The 27,211-nt window shown below is 35.9% G+C and overlaps 1 protein-coding gene across 1 annotated transcript in view; it reads right to left on the bottom strand.

The window, feature by feature from the left end:
• The window catches only part of LOC124972202 (tetratricopeptide repeat protein 6-like), a 149,384-nt gene extending 123,641 nt beyond the window's left edge, over positions 1–25,743 (bottom strand). The window contains exons 1-3 of the mRNA XM_047536465.1: positions 25,572–25,743; positions 16,406–16,597; positions 8,507–8,648 (exon numbers count right to left, since the gene is read on the bottom strand). Of these exons, the coding sequence (XP_047392421.1) occupies positions 8,507–8,648; positions 16,406–16,597; positions 25,572–25,609 (372 nt within the window). The 5' untranslated portion in view covers positions 25,610–25,743. The remainder of the gene's footprint in view (positions 1–8,506; positions 8,649–16,405; positions 16,598–25,571) is intronic.
• Between the last annotated feature and the right edge of the window lie 1,468 nt (positions 25,744–27,211).

Here is a 27,211-nt window from a genome sequence, read left to right as displayed (position 1 = left end):
TCATCTGCAAAGTTGTGTTGTGTCCTTTCAAGTGCTTTATGTTCCTCTTCCCACCTACGGCACTCAAAATTTCCAACACTGGGTTGAATAAGATGGTGAGGGAAGCTATCCTGGCTTTCTCCATTAAATATAACAGTAACTGTAGATTTGGGTAAGATGTTCTTTTTCCAGTTGTAGAAGTTTCCCACTATTCCTATTTTTCTGAGAATTTTTATCATGAAAATGGGTGTTAAATTTTGTCAAATGCTTTTCCTGCATTGATTTGATATAATTATGTTATTTTTCTCCTTTATTCCGATAATATGAGGGATTGAAATGGTTTCCAAATACTAAGCCAGTCTCAAAATCCCTGGAATAACCCCCTTAGGCCATGGTGCATAACTTCTTTTCTGTATTTTTCAACTACATGTTCTAATATTTTACCTAATAATACCTAACATTCATAAGGAATTGTCTTAGTTCATATTGTGCTCCTGTAAGAGAACACCTTTGACTGAGTAATTTATAAAAAACAGAAATTTATTCTCTCACAGTTCTAGAGGCTAGGAGGCCCAAGATCAACTGGCATCTTCTGTGGGCCTTCTAACTATGTCCTCACATGCAGAAAGCAGAAGGGTTAAGAGGGGAAAAGGAGGTCGAATCTGCCCTTTTATAACAGCAATTATCTTACCTGTGAGAGCAAGTTCCTCATGTGCTAATCTTTTTTAAGTGCCCCACCTGTTAACACTGTTACAATGACAATTTAATTTCAGAATGAGTTTAAAAAGGGACATTCAAAACAAAGCAAGAATATTGATCTATACTTGATTTGTACATACTCTTTTATTTGAAGGGGAACAGTCTTTGTTTAGCTTAGGTAGCAGTATTGCTAGCTCCATAAAATGAATCTGGGAGCAGGCCTGAGCAGGTAGCCCAGTGGTAAAACACTTGCCTACCAAGTACAATGGCAAAGTCCTGGGTTCAATCCCCAGTATCACCAAAAAAAAAAAAAAAAAAAAAAAAAAAAAAACTTCAGAAGTGTTCCCTCTTCTTTTCTTTTCTGTCAGAGATTATATAAAATTGGTGCTAATTCTTCCTTGAGTAACTGATAGACTCCTCTCCAGTAAAATCATGTGGGCCTGGAGGTATGTGGGAGAAAAGTCTGTTTTTTAAATTAATAATTCAATTTTCTTAACAGTTATATATTCAATTATCTATTTTCATTGGAAGAGCCGTGGTAGTTTGTGTTTTTTGAGGAATTTCTTCATTTCAACTAAGTTGTCAAATTTGTGTGTGTAGAGTTGTTCAGAATATTCCTATAATTTTCCATTGATGCCTTCTGAAGTCTATGGTGATATCTCTTGTTTCATTTCTATATTGTTAATTCATGTCTTCTCTGTACATTTTTTTTCATCACTTTTACCAGAGATCAATTTTATTGATCTTTTCAAGAACTGGCTTTTTCACTGGTTTTCTTTATTGCTTTTCTGCTCTCAATTTCATTGATTTCTGCTCTTCATTATTCATTCCTGACTCTTGCTTTGGGTTTATTTTGCTCTTCTTTTTCTTGCTTCTTGAGATGAGAGTTAAAAATATTGATTTAAGACTTTCTCTTTTCCATTGTAAGCATTTAATGCCATAAATTTCCTTCTCAACCTTCTTATAGCTGTGTCCCATGTTTTTTGATATATTTTCATTTTCATTCATTTCAATGCATTTTTAAATCCCTTGAAACTCCCTCTGCAGCCCATAGATTATTTATAACTGTATAGTTTAGATTCCTAATGACTAGAGGTGTCTTCTATTATTCTCTTATCATTGATTTTTTTTTGTTTGATTCCACAATGGACTCTATATATATAATTTTGTGGTAAATGAAAAGGATATGTATTCTGCTTTTCTTGGTTTCTGGGTACTTCAAGGTTCAACTAGATCCTGTTGGCCGATGGGTCTAGTGAGTTCTATGTCCTTAACTGATTTTCTAAACGTGTACTATCAGGGGAGGCTGAAGTCTACAATATAAACATAGAATTGCCTGTTTCTCTTGTCAGTTCTATGGTTTTTCTTCAAGTTTTGCCGTTCTGCTGTTTGGTGCATGTACTTTCTCAGATCACGGTCTTGGTGAATGCACACTTTTATCATCATAAAACATCCCTTTCTGTCTCTGACAACTTTCTATACTTGGAAAACTACTTCCATCTGATACTAATATAGCCACTCCCACTATTCTTTGAGTAATATTTGCATGTTTTTTTTTACCATTCCTTCAATTTGACTATATTATTATATTTTAAGAATGTTTCTGGTAGAAACTATACAACTGAGTCATGTGTTTTAATTCTTCTACCACTCTGTCATGCAATTTGTATATTTACACCTTTTATATTTAATTGAGGGTTGAAGAATGCCATTTTATTCTTGTTTCTTTTTGCTTTTCTGAATTCTTTATTATCTGTTTTCTTTATTCCTTTCTATTCATTTCTGTGGGTTACTTGAATATATTGTAGAATTCCACTTCTATTGATAGTGGGGTTGTTTTGCACAATTCAAAAAATTTCCTTTATACATTACATAATGAGTCCATTCCATTTGAATTAAGAATTTTTTAATTTTTTTAATTTGTTCTAATTAGTTATACCTGACAGTAGAATGCATTGTGATACATCATACATAAATGGTGTATAACTTCTCATTCTTCTGGTTGTACATGATGTAGAATCACACCAGTCATGTAATCATAGATGCACATAGAGTAATAATATCTGATTCATTCTACTATCCTTCCTACCCACATGCCCTCTCTCTTCCCTTCACTCTCCTCTGCCTAAACCAAAGTACTTCTATTTTTCACTAGCCACCCCCATTGTGATTTAGCACCTGCAAATCAGAGAAAACATTTGGCTTTTGGTTCTTTGGGATTGCCTTATTTTGCTTAGCATGATATTCTCCAGCTCCATCCAGCAAATGCCATAATTTCATTTTTCTTCAAGACTGAATAATATTCCATTGTGTACATATATCACAGTTTCTTTAATCATTCATCTGTTGAAGGGTATTTGGTTGGTTCCATAGTTTGGCTATTGTGAATTGAGCTGCTATGAACATTGATGTGGCTGCTTCACTGTAGCATGCTGATTTTAAGTGCTTTGTGTATAAACCAAGGAATGAGATAGCTGGGTCAAATGGTGGATCCATGCCCAGTTTTCTGAGGAATCTCCATACTGCCTTCCAAAATGGTTGCACCAATTTGCAGGCCCACCAGCAGTGTATGAGTGTACCCATTTCCCCACATCCTGCCAACATTTATTATTGCTTGTGTTCTTCATAATTGCCATTCTGACTGGAGTCGAGATGAAATCTCAGAGTAGTTTTGATTTGCCTTTCTGTAATCGCTAGAGATGTTAAACATTTTTTCATATGTTTGTTGATCGATTGCAATTTCTTCTTCCATGAAGTGTCTGTTCAGTTCCTTAGTCCATTTATTGATTGGGTTATTTGTTTCTTTGGTGTTAAATTTTTTGAGTTCTTTCTATATTCTGGACATTAATGCTCTGTGGTGTATGTGGCAAAGATTTTCTCCCACTCTGTAGGCTCTCTCTTCACATTATTGATTGTTTCCTTTGCTGAGAAGAAACTTTTTAATTTGAATCCATCCCATTTATTGATTCTTGCTTTTATTTCTTGTGCTTTAGGAGTTGTGTTAAGGAAGTCAGGTCCTAAGCCAACATAGTGAAGATTTGGGCCTATTTTTTCTTCTATTAGGCACAGGGTCTCTAGGCTGGTGCCCAAGTCTTTGATCCACTTTGTGTTGAGTTCTGTGCAGGGTGAGAGATAGGGGTTTATTCTCATTCTTCTACATGTGGATTTCCAGTTTTCCCAACACAATTTGTTGAAGAAGGTTTCTTTTCTCCAATGTATGTTTTTGGCACCTTTTCTGGTATGAGATAACTGTATTTATGTGGGTTTGTCTCTGTGTCTTCTATTCTGTTCCATTGGTCTACATGTCTGTTTTGATGCCAGTAACATGCTGTTTTTGTTACTGTTGCTCTGTTCAAGGTCTGGTATTATGATGTCTCCTGCTTCACTTTTCTTGCTAAGGATTGCTTTGGCTTTCTCGGTCTCTTGTTTTTCCAAATGAATTTCATGATTGCTTTTTCTAATTCTATGAAGAATGTCATTGGGATTTTAATAGGAATTGCATTAAATCTGTATAGTGCTTTTGGTAGTATGGCCATTTTGACAATGTCAATCCTGCCAATCCAAGAGCACGGGATATCTTTCCATCTTCTAAGATCTTCTTCAATTTTTTTCTTTCATGTTCTGTAGTTTTCATTGTAGAGATGTTTCAGCTCTTTTGTTAGATCAATTTCCAAGTGTTTTTTTTTTTTTTTTTGAGGTTATTCTGAATGGGGTAGTTTTCCTAATTTCTCTTTGAGAGGATTCATCACTGATGTGTAGGGATGCATTTGATTTATGGGTGTTGATTTTATATCCTGCTACTTTGCTGAATTCATTTATTAGTTCTAGAACTTTTCTGGTGGAATTTTTTTGACTCTTCTAAGTATAAAATCATGTCATGGGCAAATAGTGATAGTTTGAGTTCTTCTTTTCCTACTTGTATCCCTTTAATTTCTTTCATCTAACTGCTCTGGCTAGAGTTTCTAGGACTATGTTGAATAGAAGTGGTGATGGAGGTCATCCTTGTTTTGCTCCAGTTTTTAGAAGGAATGCTTTCCATTTTTCTCCATTTAGAATGATCTTGGCCTTGGGTTTAGCACATACAGCTTTTATGATGTTGAGGTATGTTCCTATCATCCCTAGTATTTCTAGTGTTTGGAACATGAAGGGGTGCCATATTTTGTCAAATGTTTTTTCTGCATCTATGAGATGATCATATGATTCTTATCTTTAAGTCAATTGATGTGATGTATTATGTTTATTGATTTCTGTATGTTGAACCAACCTTGCATCCCTGGGATGAATCCCATTTGATCATGGTGCATTGTCTCATTAATATGTTTTTGTATGTGATTTGCCAGAATTTTATTGAGAATTTTTGCATCTATGTTCATCAGGGATATTGGTCTGAAGTTTTCTTTCCTTGATGTGTCTTTGTCTGGTTTGGTATCAGGGTGATACTAGCTTCATAGAAAGTTTGGAAGGGTTCCCTCCTTTTCTATTTCATGGAATATTGGGAAATATTGGTTACTTCTTTTTTTAAGGTCTTGTAGAACTCAGCTGAGAATCCATCTTGTCCTGGGCTTTTCTTGGTTGGTAGGCTTTGGAAGGCATCTTCTACTTCATTGCTTGAAATTGATCTGTTTAAATTGTGTATGTCCTCCTGATTCAGTGTGGGTAGATATTTCTGTAGAAATTTGTTGATGTCTTTTGAGATTTTCCATTTTATTGGTGTATAAATTTTTAAAATAATTTCTAATTATCTTCTGTATTTTACTAGCATCCATCGCAATATTTTCCTCTTCATCACAAATTTTTGCAGTTTGAGTTTTCTTTTTCTCTTTGTTAGCGTGCCTATGGGTTTATCAATTTTATTTGTTTTTTTCAAAGAACCAACTTTTCATTTAGTCAATTGTTTTGTTTCTTTTGCTTCAATTTCATTGATAACTGACTCACATACTTAAGAAAACTCAAAAGAAGAAGGAAATGCTATTGTAGTTACAACTATTTTTGCTTTGCATATTCTTGTTCCTTCCAGATACTCTTTTATGTTGTTGTTGTTGTTCTAATTAGTCACACATGGTAGAATGTATTTTGACATATTATACCTATATGAAGTATAACTTCTCCTTCTTGTGGTTGTACATAATGTGGAATTACACTGGTCATGTATTCATGTATGCACATAGGATAGTAATGTCCAATTCATTCCACTGTCTTCGTATTCCCATTCCCCTTCCCTTCCTTCATTACCCTTTGTCTAATCCAAAGCACTTCTATTCTTCCCTAACCAACCCCCACTTATTGTTCTGATACTTGTCCTTTATCATTTTGGTTTAGAGAACTTCCTCTATCCATTCTTTTAAGGTAAATCTGCTGGCAACATTCTTTTAATTTCCTTTATCTGAGAATGTCTTCATTACTCTTCAGTCCTGTTGAATATTTCTCTGGTTACAGGGTACTGGGTTCACAGTTCCTTTCTTTTCACATTTTAGAAAATATTCTGCCACTTACTTCTGGCCACCACAGTCTCTGAGAAGAAATCCACTTCACTCATGTTGCTGTTCCCTTATAACATAGTCCTTCTCTCTTGTCGCTTTTGGGATGTTTTCTTCTTTGGTTTTTAGAACTTTTACTATTTTGTAGCTTAATAAACATATATCTGGATGTTTTCTATTTGGGGTTTTCATAGATTACTGAATCTATAAGTTTTGAATTGCCAATATTTCTTTCAGTTCTTTTTCAGTCTCTCTCTCTCTCTCTCTCTCTCTCTCTCTCTCTCTCTCTCTCTTTCCTTTCTGGGATCATTGTAACACAAATATTAGGTCTTTTGTTATAGTCCTACAGTCCCTGAAGCTCATTCCTTTTTTTTTTTTTTTTTTTTTTTCAGTCTGTTTTCTCTTTGTTGTTTAGATTGGATAACTTCTATAACTTTCTGTCTCCAAGTTCATTGATTCTCTCCTTATTTTACTTTTTGGTTCACCCACTAATGTTTCATGTTTCAGTTATAGTATTTTTCAAGTCTAAAATGTGTGTTTCTTCTCTGCATCTTCTATTTCTTTACAAAGTCTTACTTTCTTTTTTTTTTTTTTTTTTTTTTTTTTTTTTTTTTTTTTTTTTTGTCTTTGTACTGGAGATTGAACACTAGTGTGCTTTGCTTCTGAGTTATATGTCCTGTCATTCTTTTTTAGTTTTGAGACTGGGTGTCACTGTTATTGAGGGCCCCACTAAGGTTGCTGAGACTGTCCTCTAACCTGCAATTCTTCTGTCTCAATCTAGATTTGTTGGTATTAGAGTCATATGCCACTGTGCCCAGCTTCTTTACTAAAACTTCCTATGTCCCTTTTGAATCTATTTTTCTACCTATGTTGCAAGGTTGTTCATAATTGCTCATTGGAGCATTTTTATGGTTGCAGATTTAAAATTTTGTCAGATAATTTTTTTTTTTTGTAGTGCTGAGGATTGAACTCAGGTCCTTGTGCTTGTGAGGCAAGCACGCTACCAACTAAGCTATATCCCCAGCCCATTTTGTTAGATAATTCTAACATTTTTGTTATCTCAGTGATGGCATCTACTGACATTCAGTTGAGATTTTTCTAGTTCTGGATAAGATTAATGAATTTTGGTTGAAATCTAGATATTTGTGGTCTTATGCCATAAGACTCTGGAACTTATTTAAACCTCCTGTTTAACCGACACTCCACTAGACCTCCTCTGATTCCAACACTGGGAAGGGGGTGTGGTTTGTGATTAGGATGGAGATAGAATCCCGCGTGGTCTTACCTGACAGCTTAGGGGTGGGGGAGGTGTCTCATTACCACTCCACTAGCATTAAAGTACCAGCTTCACACACAGCCTTCCTTGGAACCATGCTGGCAGAAGTGTTGGAGTGTTTCACTCCCTTTAGAGGTAGGGATGGGGACAGTTTTGTCTGCAGTGTTTGGCAAGAACACAACAGTTATTTTTCTAAAAATTTTCAGACTTTTCGTTCTGCTGGGTTGCACTTCTCCTGGTTCTTCAGCTAGAGATAGCAGTTCTGATTTTTTTTTCTTTTTTGTCTTTACCTGTTAGCATTTCCAAATTACCAGTTTTTTCAGCTCATGTCTAGGTCATACGAAGCAAAAAGAAAGAAAGAAAAAAAAAAGAAAACCCAGGAAGCTCGCTACCACGTCATCCTTGAGTCCTGAAGTTCCTAGCTAGTGTCCCTCCTTCTTTCCACCTTAGTGATTGTCTTACGTTTGTCAGGTACAGGGTTTTTAGCTGTAATGGGCAGAAAGCATAGGAAAAACTGATTCTACCCTACCTTTCACAAAAGTGGAAGACTCACAGCAAACTCTCAAGAAACTACTGCTTCTTAAATTTGGATATATTAGAGAATATCTTACAATTATGTAAAAAATGCTATTTAAGTATTTTTTTTCTTTTTCAACTACATATCTTTGTAAAACTACAATTATTCTCTTATATTTCAATCAAACCAACCACAGAATTGAACACAGAAGTAAACTTGAGAATCCAGCTTTCTTCTATTAAGCCAGATAGCAGAGAGATTTCCAAAGTAAGTAAATAAATAATCCAATTTTTTTGCTGTTTTTGTTTTTATAAACATAATTATTTTTCATAAAAAATACATTTTTATGTTAACATAAATGACTTTTTTACTACTATTTTAAAAATAAATATTTTGGCATTTTGTTTTAATTTCTAATATTGTAAAAGTCAATACAGATAGCTCAAATAAACAATTATTGATAGCCTCAGTAATTTTTAAGAGTGTCAAGAGGGCAATAAGCCAAAACTTTTGAAAATCTATGAAGTAGAGAAAAGTAACACTGAAGAAAGTTCTTACTTCCTCTCCCAAGAGTGACAGGTATGGCTTGTGAGCATATTGCCTAGTTCCTTGTGCCCATTCACAGGGTGTCCCCGGTGGTACCAGAGGGACACTGACATAGTCTTCATTTTCTCTCCTAACAGGAATTCCATACAGTATTCTGCAATGTAATTTATAAAAATTATTTTTTTAAGTTATTGATAAAATGAAAACTGCAAACACATTGACATTTGACATCTGCACTAAATAAAAATTGTGAAGAGGACAAATAATTCAAAAGGAGAACCCAAAAATTAATTGTTTGGTTCTGAATACATTTTAATAGTAACTCTTATGATGGTTTTCTTTTATTACATTGGAATAATAATAAGTTCACTCTACGAAAGCCCAATTACAGAAGCTATCCAAAGTTCTCTGTGATCTCACTTCTAACCTGCTCCCCACTCCACACTCACAAAAAGATTTGGGGCAAAGCGCCAGCCTGAACAGAACTACCTTCTCACATTACAGTTTTCCCTTTTTGATTCATATCTGGCTGAGATGAACAGAAAACTGTGTTGGCATCAGATCTTCCCTTGGTAGGCTACCAGTTACATATATCTAAGAATATATATAGGAGGTTTAAAAAAATTATCAATGAAAACATTAATTTAGCCAAAGAGATGAGATAAATCAAAATTTGAAGGCAGAATGTACCATTAATGACTGACCTATGGATGGCTTAAAAATACATTAATTTTTGTATTGAGAAATCTACTATTAAATATAAAATACAAAATGAATATAAAACAGGCCTCCACAGACTATAGTTCTATACGTGATGTAGGATCCACTAACCACTTCAGAAGGCAGAAAGTTCTGGGGTTTCTCTTGGCAAGCACAGTTGGGGCAAGGTTGTCTAGTTCTGTAGCACTGTTTCAGTTACTCGTTTAGTAAGTTGTCATTTTATTTTGCCAGTGAGCACATCAAACAGACATAGTGTGGCTCCAGAGTCAAAAGTGGTGACAGTAGAGGCCACCTGATCCCCGAATCTCAGCTTTGGTGGCATGTCGACAGTATGGCTTCCCACCTTCGTGATTGAGAGCGGCAGAGGCAGCCACTTAAACCTGCTGTATGGCTGCAAGCCCTCCTTGACAAATGGCGATTTTTCCAATCCTTCCATTGATTTTATAAGCACCAACTTGTCCTTATTCAATCCCTTTTCTAAGGACGCTTCTATTTTCTGCAACTGAATCTTGACTGATATATTTATAAAAACAAAAGAACAGGAACAGACCTAGTGACTAAATGAGGAAGCCCAGAGTATAAATACATCAAGACCAATAAGGAAGTTCTAATATTAGGTTGTGGGGAAAGGGTTGTGGGGAAAGGCCCCAACTCTCAACACTGCTGGGAGTTGGGGCCTAGGTATTTGGGTCATGTGTCTAGGGCCCTTATGAAGGGATCAATACCTTTCTTGCAGAGATGGGTTGACTACAGTGAGTGGGAATTTGTCCCCCTTTTCTCACTTGGTGTCAGCTTTACCTCACTATAACCAAAATACCTGGCAAGAACAACTTAGAAGAGGGAAGTTTTTCTTGCTAACGGTTTCAGAGATTTAGTCCATGGTCTGCCCACTCCATTGCTCTGGGCCTAAGATGAGGCAAAACACCAAGGCAGAAGGGCATGGCAGTGGAGCTGGGGGCCAGGAAGCAGTGGGAAGAATGGGTCCCAGGAGTTAGGGCCTAGATATGAAGTGTCCCCAAGAGTTCCTGTGTGGGCAAGTCAAGGATTTTTCAGAGGTGAAATTATTAGATTATGAAAGTTTTAACTTAATCAATGGTTTGATCCACTGATATGGATTAGCTGGGTGGGAATTGTAGGCAGAGAGGGTGTAACTGGAGGAAATAGGTCACAGGGAGTGTGCCTTTGGAATTTATATTTTACCCCTGGTGAGCAGAGCTCTCAGCTTCCTGCTTGCCATGTCCTGAACTGCTTTCCTCCACCATGCCATTCTGCCATAACACCATTTCTTTAAAGCACCCAAGGCAAACCACTAAACTGATTTTACAATCTATTTATGGGGTTTGAATTCACAATCTGGAAAGTATTAGTTTATAGCAAATCCTGTTTAAAAACATAGACTCAAAGGTTCAGAAAAATCTTTAGGAGTTCATCTTCTTGAAGATGGCAACCTATAAATAATTTTCTGTAGCCTTGTATAGTTTTTTTCTTTAAAATCTTCACAAGAGGCATGTGAATACTTAGAATGCTTTTTAAAAATCAGAGATTATAGTCTCAATAAAATAATGAGTCTACAGAAGAGTACATCTATAACTATATTGAAATTTTTTGTGCAAAATAAGATTGGGGGGCATTGTATTTTTAATCATTGTAACTTCATTGCTACATGCAAACAGTGACATCTGGTGGAATGACATTGTTTTACTTTTCAAAAAATTTAGCTTTTACATAATGGAGTTATAGGAAAAGAACGATTTCCAAATTATTCCTTATTTGGGTATTTCCATTTTTAAAAATGTGCTAGTATAACATCAAACATTGATAGACAATCCTGATATGGCTTTTTAAAACTCCAATCCATATTTTTTAAAATATGCTCAAGGCATACTAAAGACACTGTTTGTTCAAAGTAAACAAAAAAGAAATTTAAATGAGTTTACTATTGATTCTGTCTCTAACTTTGCCACCAACCATAATTGTGGGTGCAAAACTTTGTCTCTGTCTCCTTGTTTATAACATGAGTGGTTTAGGGTAGCAGATGTGCTAGATCTGATATATGTACTTGTGTGTCACATATCACCAGCTAGACCTCAAACAGGGATTATTATATCTTGTGCTCTCTGGTATGATACTTTAGGCCACTGTCTAGACTATGCAGCACTGAACAAAGCCACATAAGTGGTGGGGATGGTGTCAGAATTAGCCCAACAGCTAAGAAATGGCAGACAATGTAGGGATGGGGAATGGAAGCATTATGATTAGCTTATAAACATTCAAATTGATGCAATTTACAAGAGACAGAGCTAAGAAAAATTAAAATGAAAGAAAGGGCTAACAATAATATATAGATAAAGCAAAAATTAAGACTAAGTAGTTTCACTTTTTGTGGGTTGAGTATATTATCTACAATGAAAACATTAGGAATACAGTTAACGGTTTCTTGAATTTTCTTTGTTAATGGTGGGTCAGAAATTTACAGTCAGTTTTTTATAAACAAATCAGTGAAATAGAGCACAAGTCCATAAATTGACTCACAAACACGTTGGAATTTAAGGTATGAAAATCTGTGCTATGGTCTGGATATGGTTTGAGTATATTCCCCAAAGTCATGTGCTGAGAGCTGGTCCCCAATGTGGTGATGTTAAGAGTTAGTGAAACCTTTAAGAGGCAGAGCCTAGTGAGGTCATTACTTGCTCATCCCTGTCTTTCTTTGACTTCCTACCTCACCATTCAATCTTTCACTCCCTCATGTTCCCAACATTGGGATGCCATCCACCATTAGGCCTTCAACAGTTGAGCAGAAGCAGCATCATGCTCTTGAACCTCCAGAACTGTAGGCTACAGAAACCTCTTGTTTTTATAAAGTACTCAGTCTCAGGTATTAAATTACTGTAACAGTAAACAGACTAATATAACTAGCATTTCAAATCAATGAGAAAAAGAAAATTTGTTAAATAATTTATGTCATGCGATTGGCTTCTCATTTGGGAAAAAATAATAATGTTTGTTCTTCTTAATGAAATAAATCACAGGTAGATCAAATATTTGTTCTTTAAAAAGAAAGTCACAAAATAACTTGTAGAAAATATAATAGAATACATTTAAATTTAAGTGTGGAAATGGCCTTGTTAAGAATGCACCAAGGGGCTGGAGTTGTGGCTCAGTGGTAGAGGGCTTGCCTAGTATGTGTGAGTCACTTGGTTCAATCCTCATGACCACATAATAAAATAAATAAATAAAATGAAGGTATTGTGTCCATATATAACTAAAAAAAAAAAATCTTAAAAAAAAAGAATGCACCAACACTAAAACATATAAAAGATACAATTGCTAGTTTTTACTACATAAAAATGTAAACTTCTATCTAGCATAAAACACCATAAATAAAACTGAAAAAGAAAAAGAAAAAATGTCTATAGTATGTATGTCAAATGACTAAGATCTTTAATATAAAAAGATCATTTAGAAATCCAGAAGAATGAGATGAATAGAAACTCCACAAAGAGAGAAAGAAAAGACTGTTCTTGGTATGAGGGTGTGGCTAAAGCACTTACCTAATATATGGGCAGACCTAGGTTAGATCTCAAGGAAAGGAAGGGAAGAAAAGGGAACAGAAGGGAAGGGAAAGGGAAGGAGGGCAGGGAAGGAAAAGGGAAAGGGGAAGGAGAAAAAGAAAGGAAAGGAAAGGAGAGGAGAGGAAAGGACAGGAGAGGAGAAAAAGGAAGGAAGGAAGGAAGGGGAAGAAGAAAATTCTCAACTTCACCATAAATGAATAAAATATAAAAATATTCTTAAAAAATCTTTTCCTTACCAGATTAGAAAATAAATATTAAAAATTGACAATTAGTTATTTGGCAATAATTCAAGGAAATGAATAGTGTCAAAATTATTATAAAAACAGTCACCACAGTGTGGTTAACTTAGTACCATGAAATAATTTAAATGTTCACACATAAACTTGAGTGAAAAAAAACTAGAGCTATGGAATGCCCTGTATGGTATGAACATGTACATTTGTAAGAGCTGCCTGGAAGACTGATCACCAAACCAACATTAACCTAAGTTAAAGTTTAAAACACCTTTAATGATTTGCCCTACTTTAAAACTTTAAATCTAAAATTCCATCCTAAGAATTCTAATTAATGGTTATAAACTCTTCCATATAGTACAAAAAATATTTTTAAAGCAAAACATTTCAACATGAAATACTTTATAGTTCTCATCAAAATTGCTGTTTAACCAAATAGACATAAGTTTGAACATCATTTTACTATTTGAAATAGACTGAAGTATATATCCTTATCATTTCACTAAAATATCATTAGTGTTTGACAAAAATAATAATTACCATATGCAGAATGGGGAAATAATTAAAGTTATATAACCACAGTATTATTCTGCCTTGGAGTTCACTTTTCATTGCACAGATAAAGCAAAAGTTTGCCAAATAAAAAGGTATTCATTTTGTGTTTATGATTACCATTCTTTAGAACACTTATGACAGCAGAAAAAAATTATACATTTCTGAACTTGTAGACTCAGCAGACAGATATATTTTGAAAAGGTTAAGCTATGTTTAGCAAGGTAATCCTCAAGAGATGGATGCCAGAGAATTAAATATTAGGTACTTAAATTAACTTCTTATTTGGTACTTAGGAACAAATTGCCAAGAATTATCATTGTCAATAGAGTGTTATTGACTCTCTTGGAAAAAGAAATCAAGGTACTTGAATTAAAAAAAAAAAAAAAAACTTTAGAATTAGAAAGAAACCAGCATTTTTAACACTTTGCATTAATAATAAAAACTATAAGTCCCCAAATGATATTTGGCTTACACAGCACTAATGGAAATGACTCAAGACTATAGTTTCAGTCTTAAGTCAGGACTAGCAGATATGTCTTTACTTTGTATTCCCAACTTTAGGCTTTTAAAGGACATCTCAAAGAAAATCATGCTGAATGGCTATTTCCTATCAGAGACATTTAAACAATATTTCCAAAATTCTTCACATATAAATTTTTTTCAAAAAGTTAGCAAGCATTTATTTGAGAAATTAAAAGATTGGCAAACAAAGTCTAAAAATATTTTTTGTCTAAATAAAATATAAATATTATGATAATCTTCTTTTAAGAATTCAAAATGAAACTCAATGTGGTTATGAAACACTGGGAAAAAAGGTGATTTTAAGTCATGAAAGAATGCACTGGAGTGCTTCATTTTTTACTGAAATCAAAGTTTGAGGAAATGGGTTCAGAGCATATCATAAAAAGTGTAGGTAAGTCTCATTTTGGATTGTATAATTAAATTTTTTTAAAATATCGTTTTCACTAAATATTAAAATATGCTGGAAAAGGCTCTATTCCACATAATATTTAATTTTTTAATAATCTTAGAACATGTAACAGGTGATTTTTCAGGATTCTCACTAGCTCTTCTGAAAGGCAGGAGATTTTGGAGCATGGATCTTTCTGAGCAAGTAATATAGCCCCTGATAGGGGTGAAAATTGATGCTTTGGGCATGGGGAGTGTGGGATAATGAAAGCTTTTTCTCTTTATGTAGAAAGAACAGACACACATTCAATACTATAAGCAGATATACAATATATCTAGGTATTGTAATTTAATTAGGAGGGGTGGTTAGAAGAACAAAAAGTCTTAGAAGTCTCTTTAAAGGCGTAAAGATGGAAATCAAAAAGGTTAATGAAAATTCAGACAAACCTTCATTCTAATCACTAATCAAAAATAAGAATTTAGGCAAATAACCTGATACCTTGGAGCCTAAATTTCTTCATTAATAATATGGAAATTGTGACTTTTTCTTTACAGTTGAAGACTTAGAAAGAAAGCATATGCAAAAGCACATAGCACAGTGCTCCAGAAATTGTTACCACTAAGTCAAAGTTAGCTCCCTTTCTTTTTCTCCTCTTTTGAGGATATTGTAGATTATATATGCTTCACAAAAGACCAGGCAGATTCCAAAGGGAACTGAAACACCAGGAGAAATGGAATGAACTCCAAGAGGCAATGACTTTTGTATATGATCCTAGACCCAAGTATATCTAAAGATGATGAGATTTACTTCCAAAGACTGGACTCAAGTGCCAAATCTGTGGTTTTATTAATTGTATAATGTTGCTGAATTGATTAACTTTTATGTGCCTCAATTCCCACATCTGTATTCCTGAGTTTTTATTAAGAATAAATGAGGTCAAGTGATTAAGCACCCCTGGGTTCAATCCCTGGTACCAAAAAAATAAAATTACAACTGTAATCCCAGCTAGTGTGGAGGCTGAGGCAGAAGGATTACAGGTTCAAAGCCAGTCTGTGCAATTTAGCAAGACCCTGTCTCAAAAGAAAAAGTTTAAAAGGGCTAAGGATGTAGCTCAGTGATAGAGGGCCCTGGATTCAATTCCCAGTACAAAAATTGAAGGAGGAGGAGGAGAAGGAGGCGGAGGAGGGAAAGAGGAGAGGAGGAAGAAGGAGAAGGAGAAGGAGGAGGAGAAGGAACAAATGAGATAATTATGTGTAACATTTTTTGGGAACTAGACTACTAAAGTTACCTCATGATAGGATACTGCTGTGGTTTAAATGTGTCTTCCAGAATGCATGTGCTGGGAACTTAATTCTCAATACAACAGTGTTAAGAGATGGGGCCTTTAAGAGGTAATTAGATCATGAGGGCTCTGCCCTTATGAGTAGATTAATGCCATTGTTGTAGAAGTGTGTTAGTTATCCCAGGAGTGGTTCCTGATGTAAAAAGGATGAGTTCAGTCCCTCTTCCCCCATCCCCTACTACCAATTCTCTCCCTCTTAGTCTTTTGCCCCTCACTCTTCCACCTTAGAATGATGTGGTAAGAAGGCCCTTGCCAGAACCATGTCTCAACACACCCTCACCAGAACTAACTCTCCAGAACAATGAGAAATAAATGTATTTTCTTTATAAACTACCCAATCTGTTATATTCTGTCAGCAACACAGTGGACTAAGACAGGCATGGCTCTTGTTAACATTATCAAGACATGGAGATACTGACTTAGTTTGTGTATGTACTGGGGAAGCCACCAGAAAGAGCAAAAATGGCTCCTCTCTATTGTCCAGAAACAGAATCATACCTTTAAAATCTAAACCTCAAAGGCAGAATGTCCTTGACGGTTTAAATCTTGTTTAAAACAAAATTACCAAGGAACTCTTACCTATCTTTTTCTGTATCTATGAAGTGATCATCTAAGAAACATGACCCAAAAAATTCAAGTAGGTTACTGTGGCCCTTCTTGTTGGCAGTGTGGTACACACGGGAGGCCAGGTGCAGGTCAATGGGCAGCTCCCGGCCTGGGGTGGTGGTACACAGATCATGCATGTGAGGACTGAAGGAGGCCTGTAGAATTCTGCAACAGAGGAAAGAACGTGAGTTTCTTTTATTGTCATGTGCTCTTCAGACACCAAATGCATTTATATTGACAGTTTAGTTCAGGCTCGAAAAAGGATGCCTAAGTGCAGGAGATCAGATGCAAACTATAATACTTGATGTAATAATTTCTGTATTACAATCTCAGACCATTGTTTAGACCTTCAAGCTAATATCCAACCATCTGCTGAATATCTCAACCTAAATGTCTTATAGACACCTCAAAAATCAATAGATATAAAAGTAAACTCATTATCATCCCATCCCTAGCCTCTTCTCTCCTGAATTTTGTAAATTAGTCCACAGACACATATCAAGACATAGTGCACTCCTCCTTCCTACTCTGCTTAAATGCTAATGCCCCTGGAGAGGTAGAAAAACATGCGTAGTACATTACCTATTAACTAGCATCATGGAACCTGTACCTCTCTAAGTCAGTATGGCATTTCCCTCACACCTTTCTAGAACTTGCCTCTCTCCTGCCTTTCCAAAATAGGAAAGAAGGTGTGATGATTTGCCTTCAAATTCATCATGATTTGTCTTAGTCACCAATTCCTCCAGCTTCCCAAACTGAGTGTGCCTTCTAAGGTTTGAACCTTTCTACATGGGAAAAATCATCTTCCGTGTTTCAGTTATTCCCTCTGTGCTCAGTGCTCCTAAATTGCATCTCTGTCTCTGGTATACTATAGCGCCTAGATTCCTCATTGTCAAGATACAAAACACCTTTGAATCCTCTCTCCACCTGCATATCCAATGCAAAATGAAGCTTCTTACTGGGCATGGTGGCAAAGTCCTGTAATCCCAGCTACTTGGGAGGTTGAGGCAGGAGGATCTCAGGTTTGAGTCCAACCTAGGCAACTCAGTGAGACACTGTGTCAAAATAAAACAAAACAGGCTGTGGGTGTAGCTCAGTGGTAGAGTGCCCCTTGCTTCAATCCCCAGTATTGGAGGGAGTCTGGTAGACAGTATTTCTCCCCTGTCCAGGGTTGCTCAGGTGTGCTCCTTCTTCATACCCACTGCCAGCACACTCCAGCCAGCACACCTAAGCCTGGATCTGAATCTCCATTCTAACACCTACAAACTGGATCACTGCCTTCTCTGAGAAGCTGCGGAAAAATCAGAATAAAAAAATCCTAGCTCTTATCTTTGTAAGAAATGATAAAAATAATGGTCCTATCATGTCAGGTCTGTGGAAGTCTCTCAAGAAATGCTTGTTATATTTTTGTTATCATTATTATTTGCATTGCACAGCATCTACCCTATTGGTAGGTATAATGTGTACATAATTTAGTCACTAAGAGAGAGTGGTTATGACATTTTCACAACAGGGCCCAACAAAATCAAGACATGAAATCTGTACACGTTCCTGTGGTGAAGGGGAAAAAGAGATAAATCTAAAGCATGTAGAAACACCTGAAACAGAGAGACTTAAGGGGGTGGGGGGAGTGTCTAGGACGCCAGGGCATCAGGCACACTGGGTCCTAAGAAAGTGCTTTGAAAAGAGAGGACAAAAAGGTGAGCTCCCATGTCAAGCTCACATGCACCATCATTCTGACTGGGACAGGTCCTGGCTAGTGAAATGTGCTTGAGATTACATTACCGACTTTTATTTTTTCTTTGAAAAGCATCACAATCTATCTGAATTCCCAGGTTCCCATTATAGTCTAGCAACGTAGATTAACAAGCGATTCTCCCTTGATTATTGCACTAAATAACAATATGCTGCAATAAAGGACTGAATCCCCAAGAAAATATTGTAATGTGAGAGTTAGTGGTGAGAAAAGTTAGGTTAAAATCTGACTAAAGAAAACAGAGCAGTGAATTAAAGACTTTCAGAAATATTTTTCCAAGATTCTCTTTTATAATTTTTTTAAATGTCAGATTTTTCTTCTCCTCCTGTTTCTAATATAAATTTCTGGTTTCAGTTTTAATGAATTAAAATAGCACTACATATATCAATAAGATCTACAAATATTTTTGGCATGCTCAAGAAAAGCTATGTTTTTATAGTACACTCTCCTTAAGCAGGACTATTTGTCTTCTTTGAAACACGAAGACATAAAAAAAAGAAAAGACTCTGACTCTGTGTGTGGCCACACTACTTTGCTTAATGCACTAAATGCAAGGTTTTTTAGGGAAAAAAAATCAAGAAGTTTCTGCTTCATTGATAATCTGACAGTAACTATTTATTGAAGGTAAAATACTTGTTGTCTGCTGTCACTATTTGTTTTAATACATAATCTTGCTAACTAAATGAGGTTAAAGCAATGCAGATAAGCAATGGCATGTATGGGGTCACTTAAATGCCAATTTAACTGTTTCATAAACTTTGGAATTCTTTTCCCATGACTCTATTCTCAGCTACTAAATTGTGAGTAATACCCATTTGCAAAGTGTAGGCCGGCCATAAAAAGGTTGTCTTCCATGTCCAGCACACTTTTCAGTGCCCTAAGCAACAACAAAAGCTAATAATTAAAGCTTCTTCAAACCCCCATAAAGAGTTAAATGAAGAATAATCTAGAATAAACCAACCCATAAAACCTAGTAGTGAAATAAAGAGAAAGCCAGGGTCGGATAGCAAAAGCTAAACCATAATCTAAAGTGCATTTACATACAGTTGTGCAAAATTGCAGATGTATTCCTGTGTGGTAAGGAACTCCATCAAATGTTGGTGGGGAGACAGATGAAACATGAGGAGAAGAATAAAGCCATTAGCTACCAAGTGGGTTGGCCTGTGGACATTTTGCGTTGGGTTGTCTTTTATCATAAAATCAACCAATATAATAAGCAGTTTATCTAAATCAGATAATATAGGGACCAAAACCATCAAATCTAACATGCTAACATTTAATTTTTCTAGTTTCACAGAGGGCTATTTTTATTCTAGCTAGTATTACTTTTATTAAAGTAAGTACATAGGTCAAAATCCAGAATAGAAGGAAGCACAGAGGATAGCACATACTTCCTAACGATAAAATCTATGCCAACTTTTCCTTTGAGAAATTTTAACTCAGATCTCATATATGAGTTTCTAAAACATCAGTTTTCCTTTTAAAAATGCATTTTCACATATCAATGCTAGTGAATGCTCTTCAGATAGTAAAATTTGTAAATTTAATGAAGTTACTTTTCAGGTAGTTTTTGATCATGATGGTATTTTAAAGACTTTCTTAGTCTCAGTGCTGGAATTCCTGATTTACTTTTTTGTGTTCTCTTAACTTCTTTTCCTCTGATTTGCAAGGGTTCTGTTGATACCTTTAAAAACAAAGTAATACTGGTAAGGGAAGTTGTAACATGAGAGTTAGATCTTTCTCTCTTATTTAATGGTCCTTATATTTAAACTGATGATTTCTATATGTAGTTTATAACAATATAAATGCTAAAGGTGAGTTATTTGCCTCTAAATACATTCCTAAATTTTTACATGGAAATAAAGATATTAGTACCATATATTCACAATATTTTTCGTCCAAAAATCCACTTTTCTTTTTCTCCCCACCCCCTTTCCAGTGCTGGGCATAAAACCCAAGGCCTCACACATGCTAGGCAAGTGCTCTACCACAGAACTACATCTCCATCCTGATTCAGGACTGGTCTTTTTAACAGAACTTACCCCAAGTAACAAGTTTGGCATAACTTGTGGTTACAAGTACAAGCTAAAAAGAACTCAAGTGCTTTATATTATTATTTTGAGCATTGTTTATCAATTTGTACTTTCACTGTTTTCTATTTCTACTGCTTGGCAAATATCAAGTATGTTCTGTGTCATAAATAATTGTAAATATTGATTCCTTAGATTTCTTAGAAATTTTGTAGAATTTCTGGTAATTTTTCATGTAGCATTTTTCTCCTTGGTTGCTCTGTATTTTGGGGGAAGAAAGAAAGAAAGAAAGAAAGAAAGAGAGAGAGAGAGAGAGAGAGAGAGAGAGAGAGAGAGAGAGGGAGGGAGGGAGGGAGGGAGGAAAGAGAAAAAGAAAGAAAAGGAAGGAAGGAAGGAAGGAAGGAAGGAAGGAAGGAAGGAAGGAAGGAAGGAAGGAAGGAAGGAAGGAAGGAAGAAAGAAAGAAAAGAAAAGAAAGAAAAGAAAGAGAAAACAGGAGACCTTCCCTCATAAAAGCAGAAACATGATTGAAGGAGAAGGTCAGACAAAGGGAAGTTTTTATAAATTAGACATAGGATTTGGTTTTGACTCAGTAGAAATGACAGCACTATTGCAACTTCTTGAGTAAGGAATTAATGAAGAATAATGAATGTTCAGGGAAGACAAAGCATTACATCTCCCCGTTCAGTTAGTGTTTGAATTTCCTCCACAGATCTTTCCCAGGTGGTTATCACCTGGCTTAAATAGGGGCAAGAATAGAGAACACAAATACATTGAAAGTCAGCTATTTTCTCTTTGAAACTCTTCCATTTGTGAGAATTCCTGTTTGTTTCTTATGATTGAGTCTAACAACTCTCAACCACCAGTCTCAGTTCAAACCTCAGAAACCATACAGGCACAACCTAACTCTCTTCCACTTTGAACAGATACTCAAATATTTTGAACACAGTTGACTCCTTTTGACCTGCTTTTTCCCCAAAAAGAATCCCCAGGCCCTTCAACTCTACCTTACATAAATGGTTTCGAAGTACTTGCTTTGTCATCTTGAAGATTCTTTTCCAGTCTCTAATTTGTCAAAGTTCCTCCTGGGGTTGGACACTCAGATCTGAACGTACATGTGAGGTACGATAAGATTGATCAGTCAGGAGAAAGATGATCCTTTCATTGCTTTTGTCAACCAAAGCAAACTATGATTGCATTTGCTTCCTCTCACAAAATGACAATATAGCTTAAAACCCTGAAGTCTTTCACATTTGCTACTGTTAAGTCCTACCATCCCATATCTATATTTCCTTTGAGGTCTGACCAACCCAATTTTACCAGTCATGTTTTGGATGTTCTCTGCAAATTCAACAAATAAGTAAGTCTTCCACATTCTCATCCAAATTATTGAGAAATATGTTGAAAATTCTGTAGCGATTTTTCATGCACTAATCAGGCAGCCTTTGCATAACTAATTTTAAATCCACCTGCAGTTCACCAAACTGCCATCTTGTCTGCAAAACTGTCAGGAGGTTTTCATAAGTGGATTGCTTAAATTCAGAGGATGATGGCAATTACTAATGTTTATTGCATTTCTGTGTGCTGGCTATGATTCTGAGTGCTCTCTATTGTAGCCTCTACATATAATCCTTCCAACAACATTCTAAGGTAGGCACGGTCATTTTCCTCACCAAACAATATAGACATATAAGTAGTTTGGTAATTTGCCTATGTCACACTGCTAGTAAAGAGGAGAGAATTCTGTCACTGGAGATCTGGCTCCTGAGCCTGTGACCTTCCTCTTATGTTAAACAACAGAATAAGATCTGTCGTTTTCTGATGGTCTAGGAGAAGAAATGAGGTTGATTTCCATGGCTTGTCCTTAGGGAACCCATGCGCCTAGTGATTACTTCTTCCTTTTATAAAGTTTCAAATACAACTCTTTGAATAAGTCATTTAGTCATTGTAGAGTCTCGTCTAAGACCAATGCATAGATTGCAAAAATCACAGCCCTGACCCTTAAAAAACTAAATATCAGATTTGCAGTTGCCAATCTCCTGGCTTGCCACTCCTCTCCCACTACAGCCTCCCCTGAAAACTGCTTCGACAGGGGCACAAAGGCAAGGAGTGATCACCTGAGCCACCGGGCTCAGGCGTCACTCTGAAGACCTTTTTAAAAGATTTGTTTTTTTTAAATCGATTCTTCTCTTCTTTCTAAAGATCACTCTTGTCAGATTTAAGAACCAAGTTGTGAGTTTATCAGTTTCCTTTTCTCGCTGTCATATTTGTTTATTTAAAACCTCAACCTTTTTCTAAAAATAAATTAAGGTATCTCTGTCATCTGTTGTCATTACACTATTCATCCATAATGACAGGGCTGTCTTTGCTTTTTTCCCTCTCTTTGCTCTAAAACTAACATGAAAATTGCTTTCATTGTTGTTATTCTTAGCATTATTCACAGGCTTCAGCCCTTCTGAATCTCAGTTTTGTTGGTATAATTTTTGTAGCCACATGCCACTTTTAAGTTTATCTGTGAAAATGTATTTTTTTCTCTAATCTTCTTCATATTTAAAAATTCTGAATGTGATCGATCATTTCTTATTGTCCTGAGAGGATTTAGGGGGACTTAGGGCATACCACACCTCTTAAAATTCCTTCCATTTAGAATCCCAGGTCATATGATCAAACCTACATTTTTTTACAGACTCATACTGACATTTTCCTTTTTAAATGCTCATAAATCTTATGACTGGATATTGTGTCAGTCATTTCTTCACAAGGTTGCTATTATATTTATCGGTATTTTTTCTGTTGTTGGACATGACTTAATCCAGAATACTAATGACATTATACTCCTGAGTTTCTAAGAGTAGAAATGGTCAATAGGTGGAGCTTGTTCAAATTTTGTACTTTTTTTGCCAAACAAGACCTTCCAGCATATATCTAAACACTTGTAGTCCTCCCTTGATCCTTTATCATCCCTCTGCTAGACCTATTTATTAGCTATGTCAGAAAGTCTTCTTGTGCCCTAATCTGTCCTGGCTTGCTGGAGTATATTGTTCCTCATTCCTGTGCCAAGATGCAAGAGACTAAATTTATGACCTCAGTTGTCCATAACAGGGTTAAAGTTCATGGATAATAATTGATCCTGAGATGTTAACATAAACAAACAAATATAAGATTCTTGGTGGGGATTTGGTGGAATTAATCACATAAATGCCCCCAGTGCCATTTTTATGGCATTTCTGATGTGTCCCCTGATATCCCACAACAATAAACCATAACAAAACATCTTATCAGACATTCTCTTCCCCTTTGAAACATTTCTGGTTTCAGTTTAGTGTCCTCTTAATACATTCTCTAAGTCCTCCTGGTCAAGTCATGCTTCCTAGTTTTGTGATAGACATTCATCCCTTGTCATTTCTGTAGCTGCAAGTCTGTGCTTCTGTACCTGAGCAGACATTGATGCTTATTGTTATGAAAAGGCAGTGTGGCCAAGTGACAAAGAACTAAGATTCCAGAATCAGGCAACCTCAGCTCAAGCCCTGCATCTACAACTTAACTTGTGTTTGAGCAAGCTATGTATTTTCTCACAATGCATTTTTGCAACTATAAAAGAAAGATAATGATAAAGATTTTATTAGGAAAAATTTAGACAAAGTGTGTAAAACATTTAGCAAAGTGGTTGGCACATGATAGTCAATAAGTTCTAGTGACCTTAGGAAAGAAAGAACTTCCTCTTTTAACCAAAAACAAATAATTTTACATAATTTCTTAATAATATTTAATAACAGTCACAATAAGCCAAAAGAGTTAACATTACAGGAAATTTCAAAAGAGGAACTTAAATTCCTGATGGGCCATGGTGGTTAAGCCACTGTCCAGAAAATTCTTTTCATTCTTTGACATACTAGTAGCTAACCACTTACCTCTTATGTTCACACTTATTTCCAAAGTCCCAATGTTCTGTAGAATAGACAAAAATATCACTGCTGTGGCCCCCAGCCTAACGCATTTTCATCAAAATGCCACAGTCTCCAGACACCTGGAGGATGTCAGCCTAAACACAAGATTCACCTGAACAGCGAACAATGGGCAGTTTACTTAACCTTGCCTTCACACCCCAAAGTGACTGCTTTGGAAAGGCAGCATGACTACTGGTGGTGTCCATCACCAACACAGGATAAGTCTAGCTTCACTGAAAGCAGTGGGGAGTCTTCTCTGGTCAACTTTATTACTTGTGAATCTTCCTTGTTACCTATATTCCCAGATCACAAGCTAGTGTCCTATAGGATGAACCTAAGAAAGCAGGGCTTGAGAGATGGAGAAAAACCAGGAGACAAGTGCCCTAATCCAGACCTAATTCCATCAGGACTCAGACTACAATGGAGACAACCAGAAAATATAAGAAAAAAAAACATATAATCAATAGTGTTCAGGAACAATCTAGGCCTCAAGAGACTGATTATGTGTGAAAGGGAAAGGTCACAGATAAATCCCAGGTTTCAAAGTTGAGAGTCCTAGGTCAAAGTTGAAGAAGGTAATGACCAGTTGACTTGGGTGAAGCACAATTAGGAACATAATTTGAGGAGTTAGAAGGAGATGGATGATCAAGAAGGCTGTTACCTAAAAAGAGGCTCCCCTCTGAGTCAGTCAGAGGATTATCTCTAGTGATAAGATGATATACTGATATTCTGGAAAAAGGAGCTGCTTGGTTTTTAATCCTTAATAACATTATTATTAAAATAGCATATCTACTTTAAAATAAATGTATTTACTTAAGTAAAAGAATATTAAGTAAATAATAGTAGGGTGATATGCAAATATGATTTAAAAAATTATGAAAATTATGCATAAGTAAAACAGTAGAAAAAGACTCAGGATTAACATAAACGTAAATGGATTATAAAGTTATAAAGCTGCAAAGCTTACCCAGTCCTGATCATTGTAGTGATCACTGTAGACTTCCTTGAGATAGGTAGTACTTGGAAGACTACTGGTCAGTTTCTGGAAGAGCTAAGATTCCTTCTTCCCATGAAAATTTATCTTCTCTTCCCAAAATTGCAATTAGGGTTGAAACTAAAAGCTCTTAAGAGGCTGGCAATATAGTTCAGTTGTAGAGCATTTGCCTAGCATGTGTGAGGCCCTCTGTTCAATCCCCAGTGCCGGAAAGATAAATAAGTAAATAAATAAAGCCCTCAAAAAAAAAAAAAAAATAGGCTGTCTTTTTATAAAGAAACAATATGCACTATTGAGGCCCCTTTGCAGGGTGAACCCTGACCCCATACCATAATCCTTGCCTGGGCCATTTGTTCACACTCGCACATCCTCAACTCTCCTGTTTACAACATAGTTTTTCACTTTTGAGGATACCTGCTTGGGGACTTTTGATTTTTTTCCAGGCTGCCCATCTTCCGAAGGTTTGCTTGATTCCTCTGCTGTCTGTATTTGTGAAACCTCCTGTGATCTAAAGACCTCGCTTTCTCCTTCTGAGGCTTCCCATTCTGGTAAGTCCTCCTGTTCAATCTGGAAAACGCTCGACATATCTTTCAGAAGTTCCTCAAACATACTTTGCTGGAAAAAAGAAAAAGAGTAAAAGCACAAGAATGCTCTTTTTATTGGTCCTTCCAAAGTCTTCAATTGTGCAACATTTTCTATCTGACAACCAAATGAATACAAAAATGCATGTTTGTAATGTAGAAGAGGTGGTAATGCTTCCTCTACAAATTAAGAAAAATGTGAAGCCTAGCAAATTGTTTTCCCTGGCCTTTATCTCAGAAAATATACCAACTCTACAGTTTTTATGCACAAACTCAGGAAATAACAAGACTCAGCTCTTACTCTGGCACCACCCAGTACTCACACAGTATCAAGTCAGTATACCTTCCACAAAGGCACTACAGACAGTTCTATTCATTATCCCACTTGGTCTTAGGTCAGCCTTGGGTCCACTGCCCAAATCTGAGGTTCTGAGAACCTGAGAAGTAGGCTTCCTGTTAGGTAGCTTCTCTTTCAGAGCTTAGCTTCAGTTCTGGGGAAAGAGTTAAGCCTGAGGCCTCAGGAAGACCATCAAATACCATAGATCCCTCCCATACCCAGAAGAAAATTTCTCACAAAATGTTACTCTTTGTGCTCTTCAAAAATGTCTCACTGTCTTATGTTTCTCATCAAATCCAAAGGAAATTATCTATATGACCACATTTGGGTAATAATTAATTTTAAACCAAGATTATTTGGGATTATGAAGCACACTGGCAGTTAAAATTCATTGCCTCAATTTAACAAATGATAATACTGGTCTGACTTACATAAAAGCCCTATTTACATAATAATTACTCAAAGATCAACTTTGTCATTTTCTTCCTTGATATATTCATTTGCTAATAAGTAAAATAAAGGATAAAAGATGCCATACAGTATCAAATACTACATAAATTTCTTTGTTGTACAGAAGAGATACCTCAACCAAGAAGTTTAAGTTTGCAAAATGAGCTTTTATCTTGAGCCCGTGTTTTTATAAAGTTACAGGCAAGACTAAGAACTATTTAAGCAGATGGGACTAAATTCAGGTCCTGGGTCTGTCAATTAAAAGATGTTTGATTTTGGTGGACTGAAAATAACTCTTTTTAAGTCTTATTTTCCCCATTGACATAAAAAGGTTAATAAGACTCTTCATAAAAAGGCAAAGTAGATATGCTGAAGCAATAAATGTTAGGGACTCTGCTGCTGTATTCACTATCCATGATGAACTCACTCATTTTATGTTCCATAGCTCTGGGCATTGTTGACCATTCCCTTTCTTTTGAATTTCTATGCTCTTGGCTTCCTCCACACACTCTCCCAGGGTTATGGTTTGGGAGACTAAACAAATGAATGTAACACCCACCAAATTAGAAAATGGAAGAAGAAAATCTTGAAAGGAGGGCAATTCCAGCTGCAGTTCCCCTTCTTCAGGACTCTGCCCACTTCACCTCCTCTACAAAGCCTTCCCTGATCCTGTAACTCCTCTGTAT

This window comes from Sciurus carolinensis, chromosome 2 (genome assembly GCF_902686445.1).
Source record: "Sciurus carolinensis chromosome 2, mSciCar1.2, whole genome shotgun sequence".
In the NCBI taxonomy this organism is placed as follows: Eukaryota; Metazoa; Chordata; class Mammalia; order Rodentia; family Sciuridae; genus Sciurus; species Sciurus carolinensis.
The sequence above is the reverse complement of the archived record's forward strand: the minus strand, read 5'-3'. Positions and strand labels throughout refer to the sequence as shown.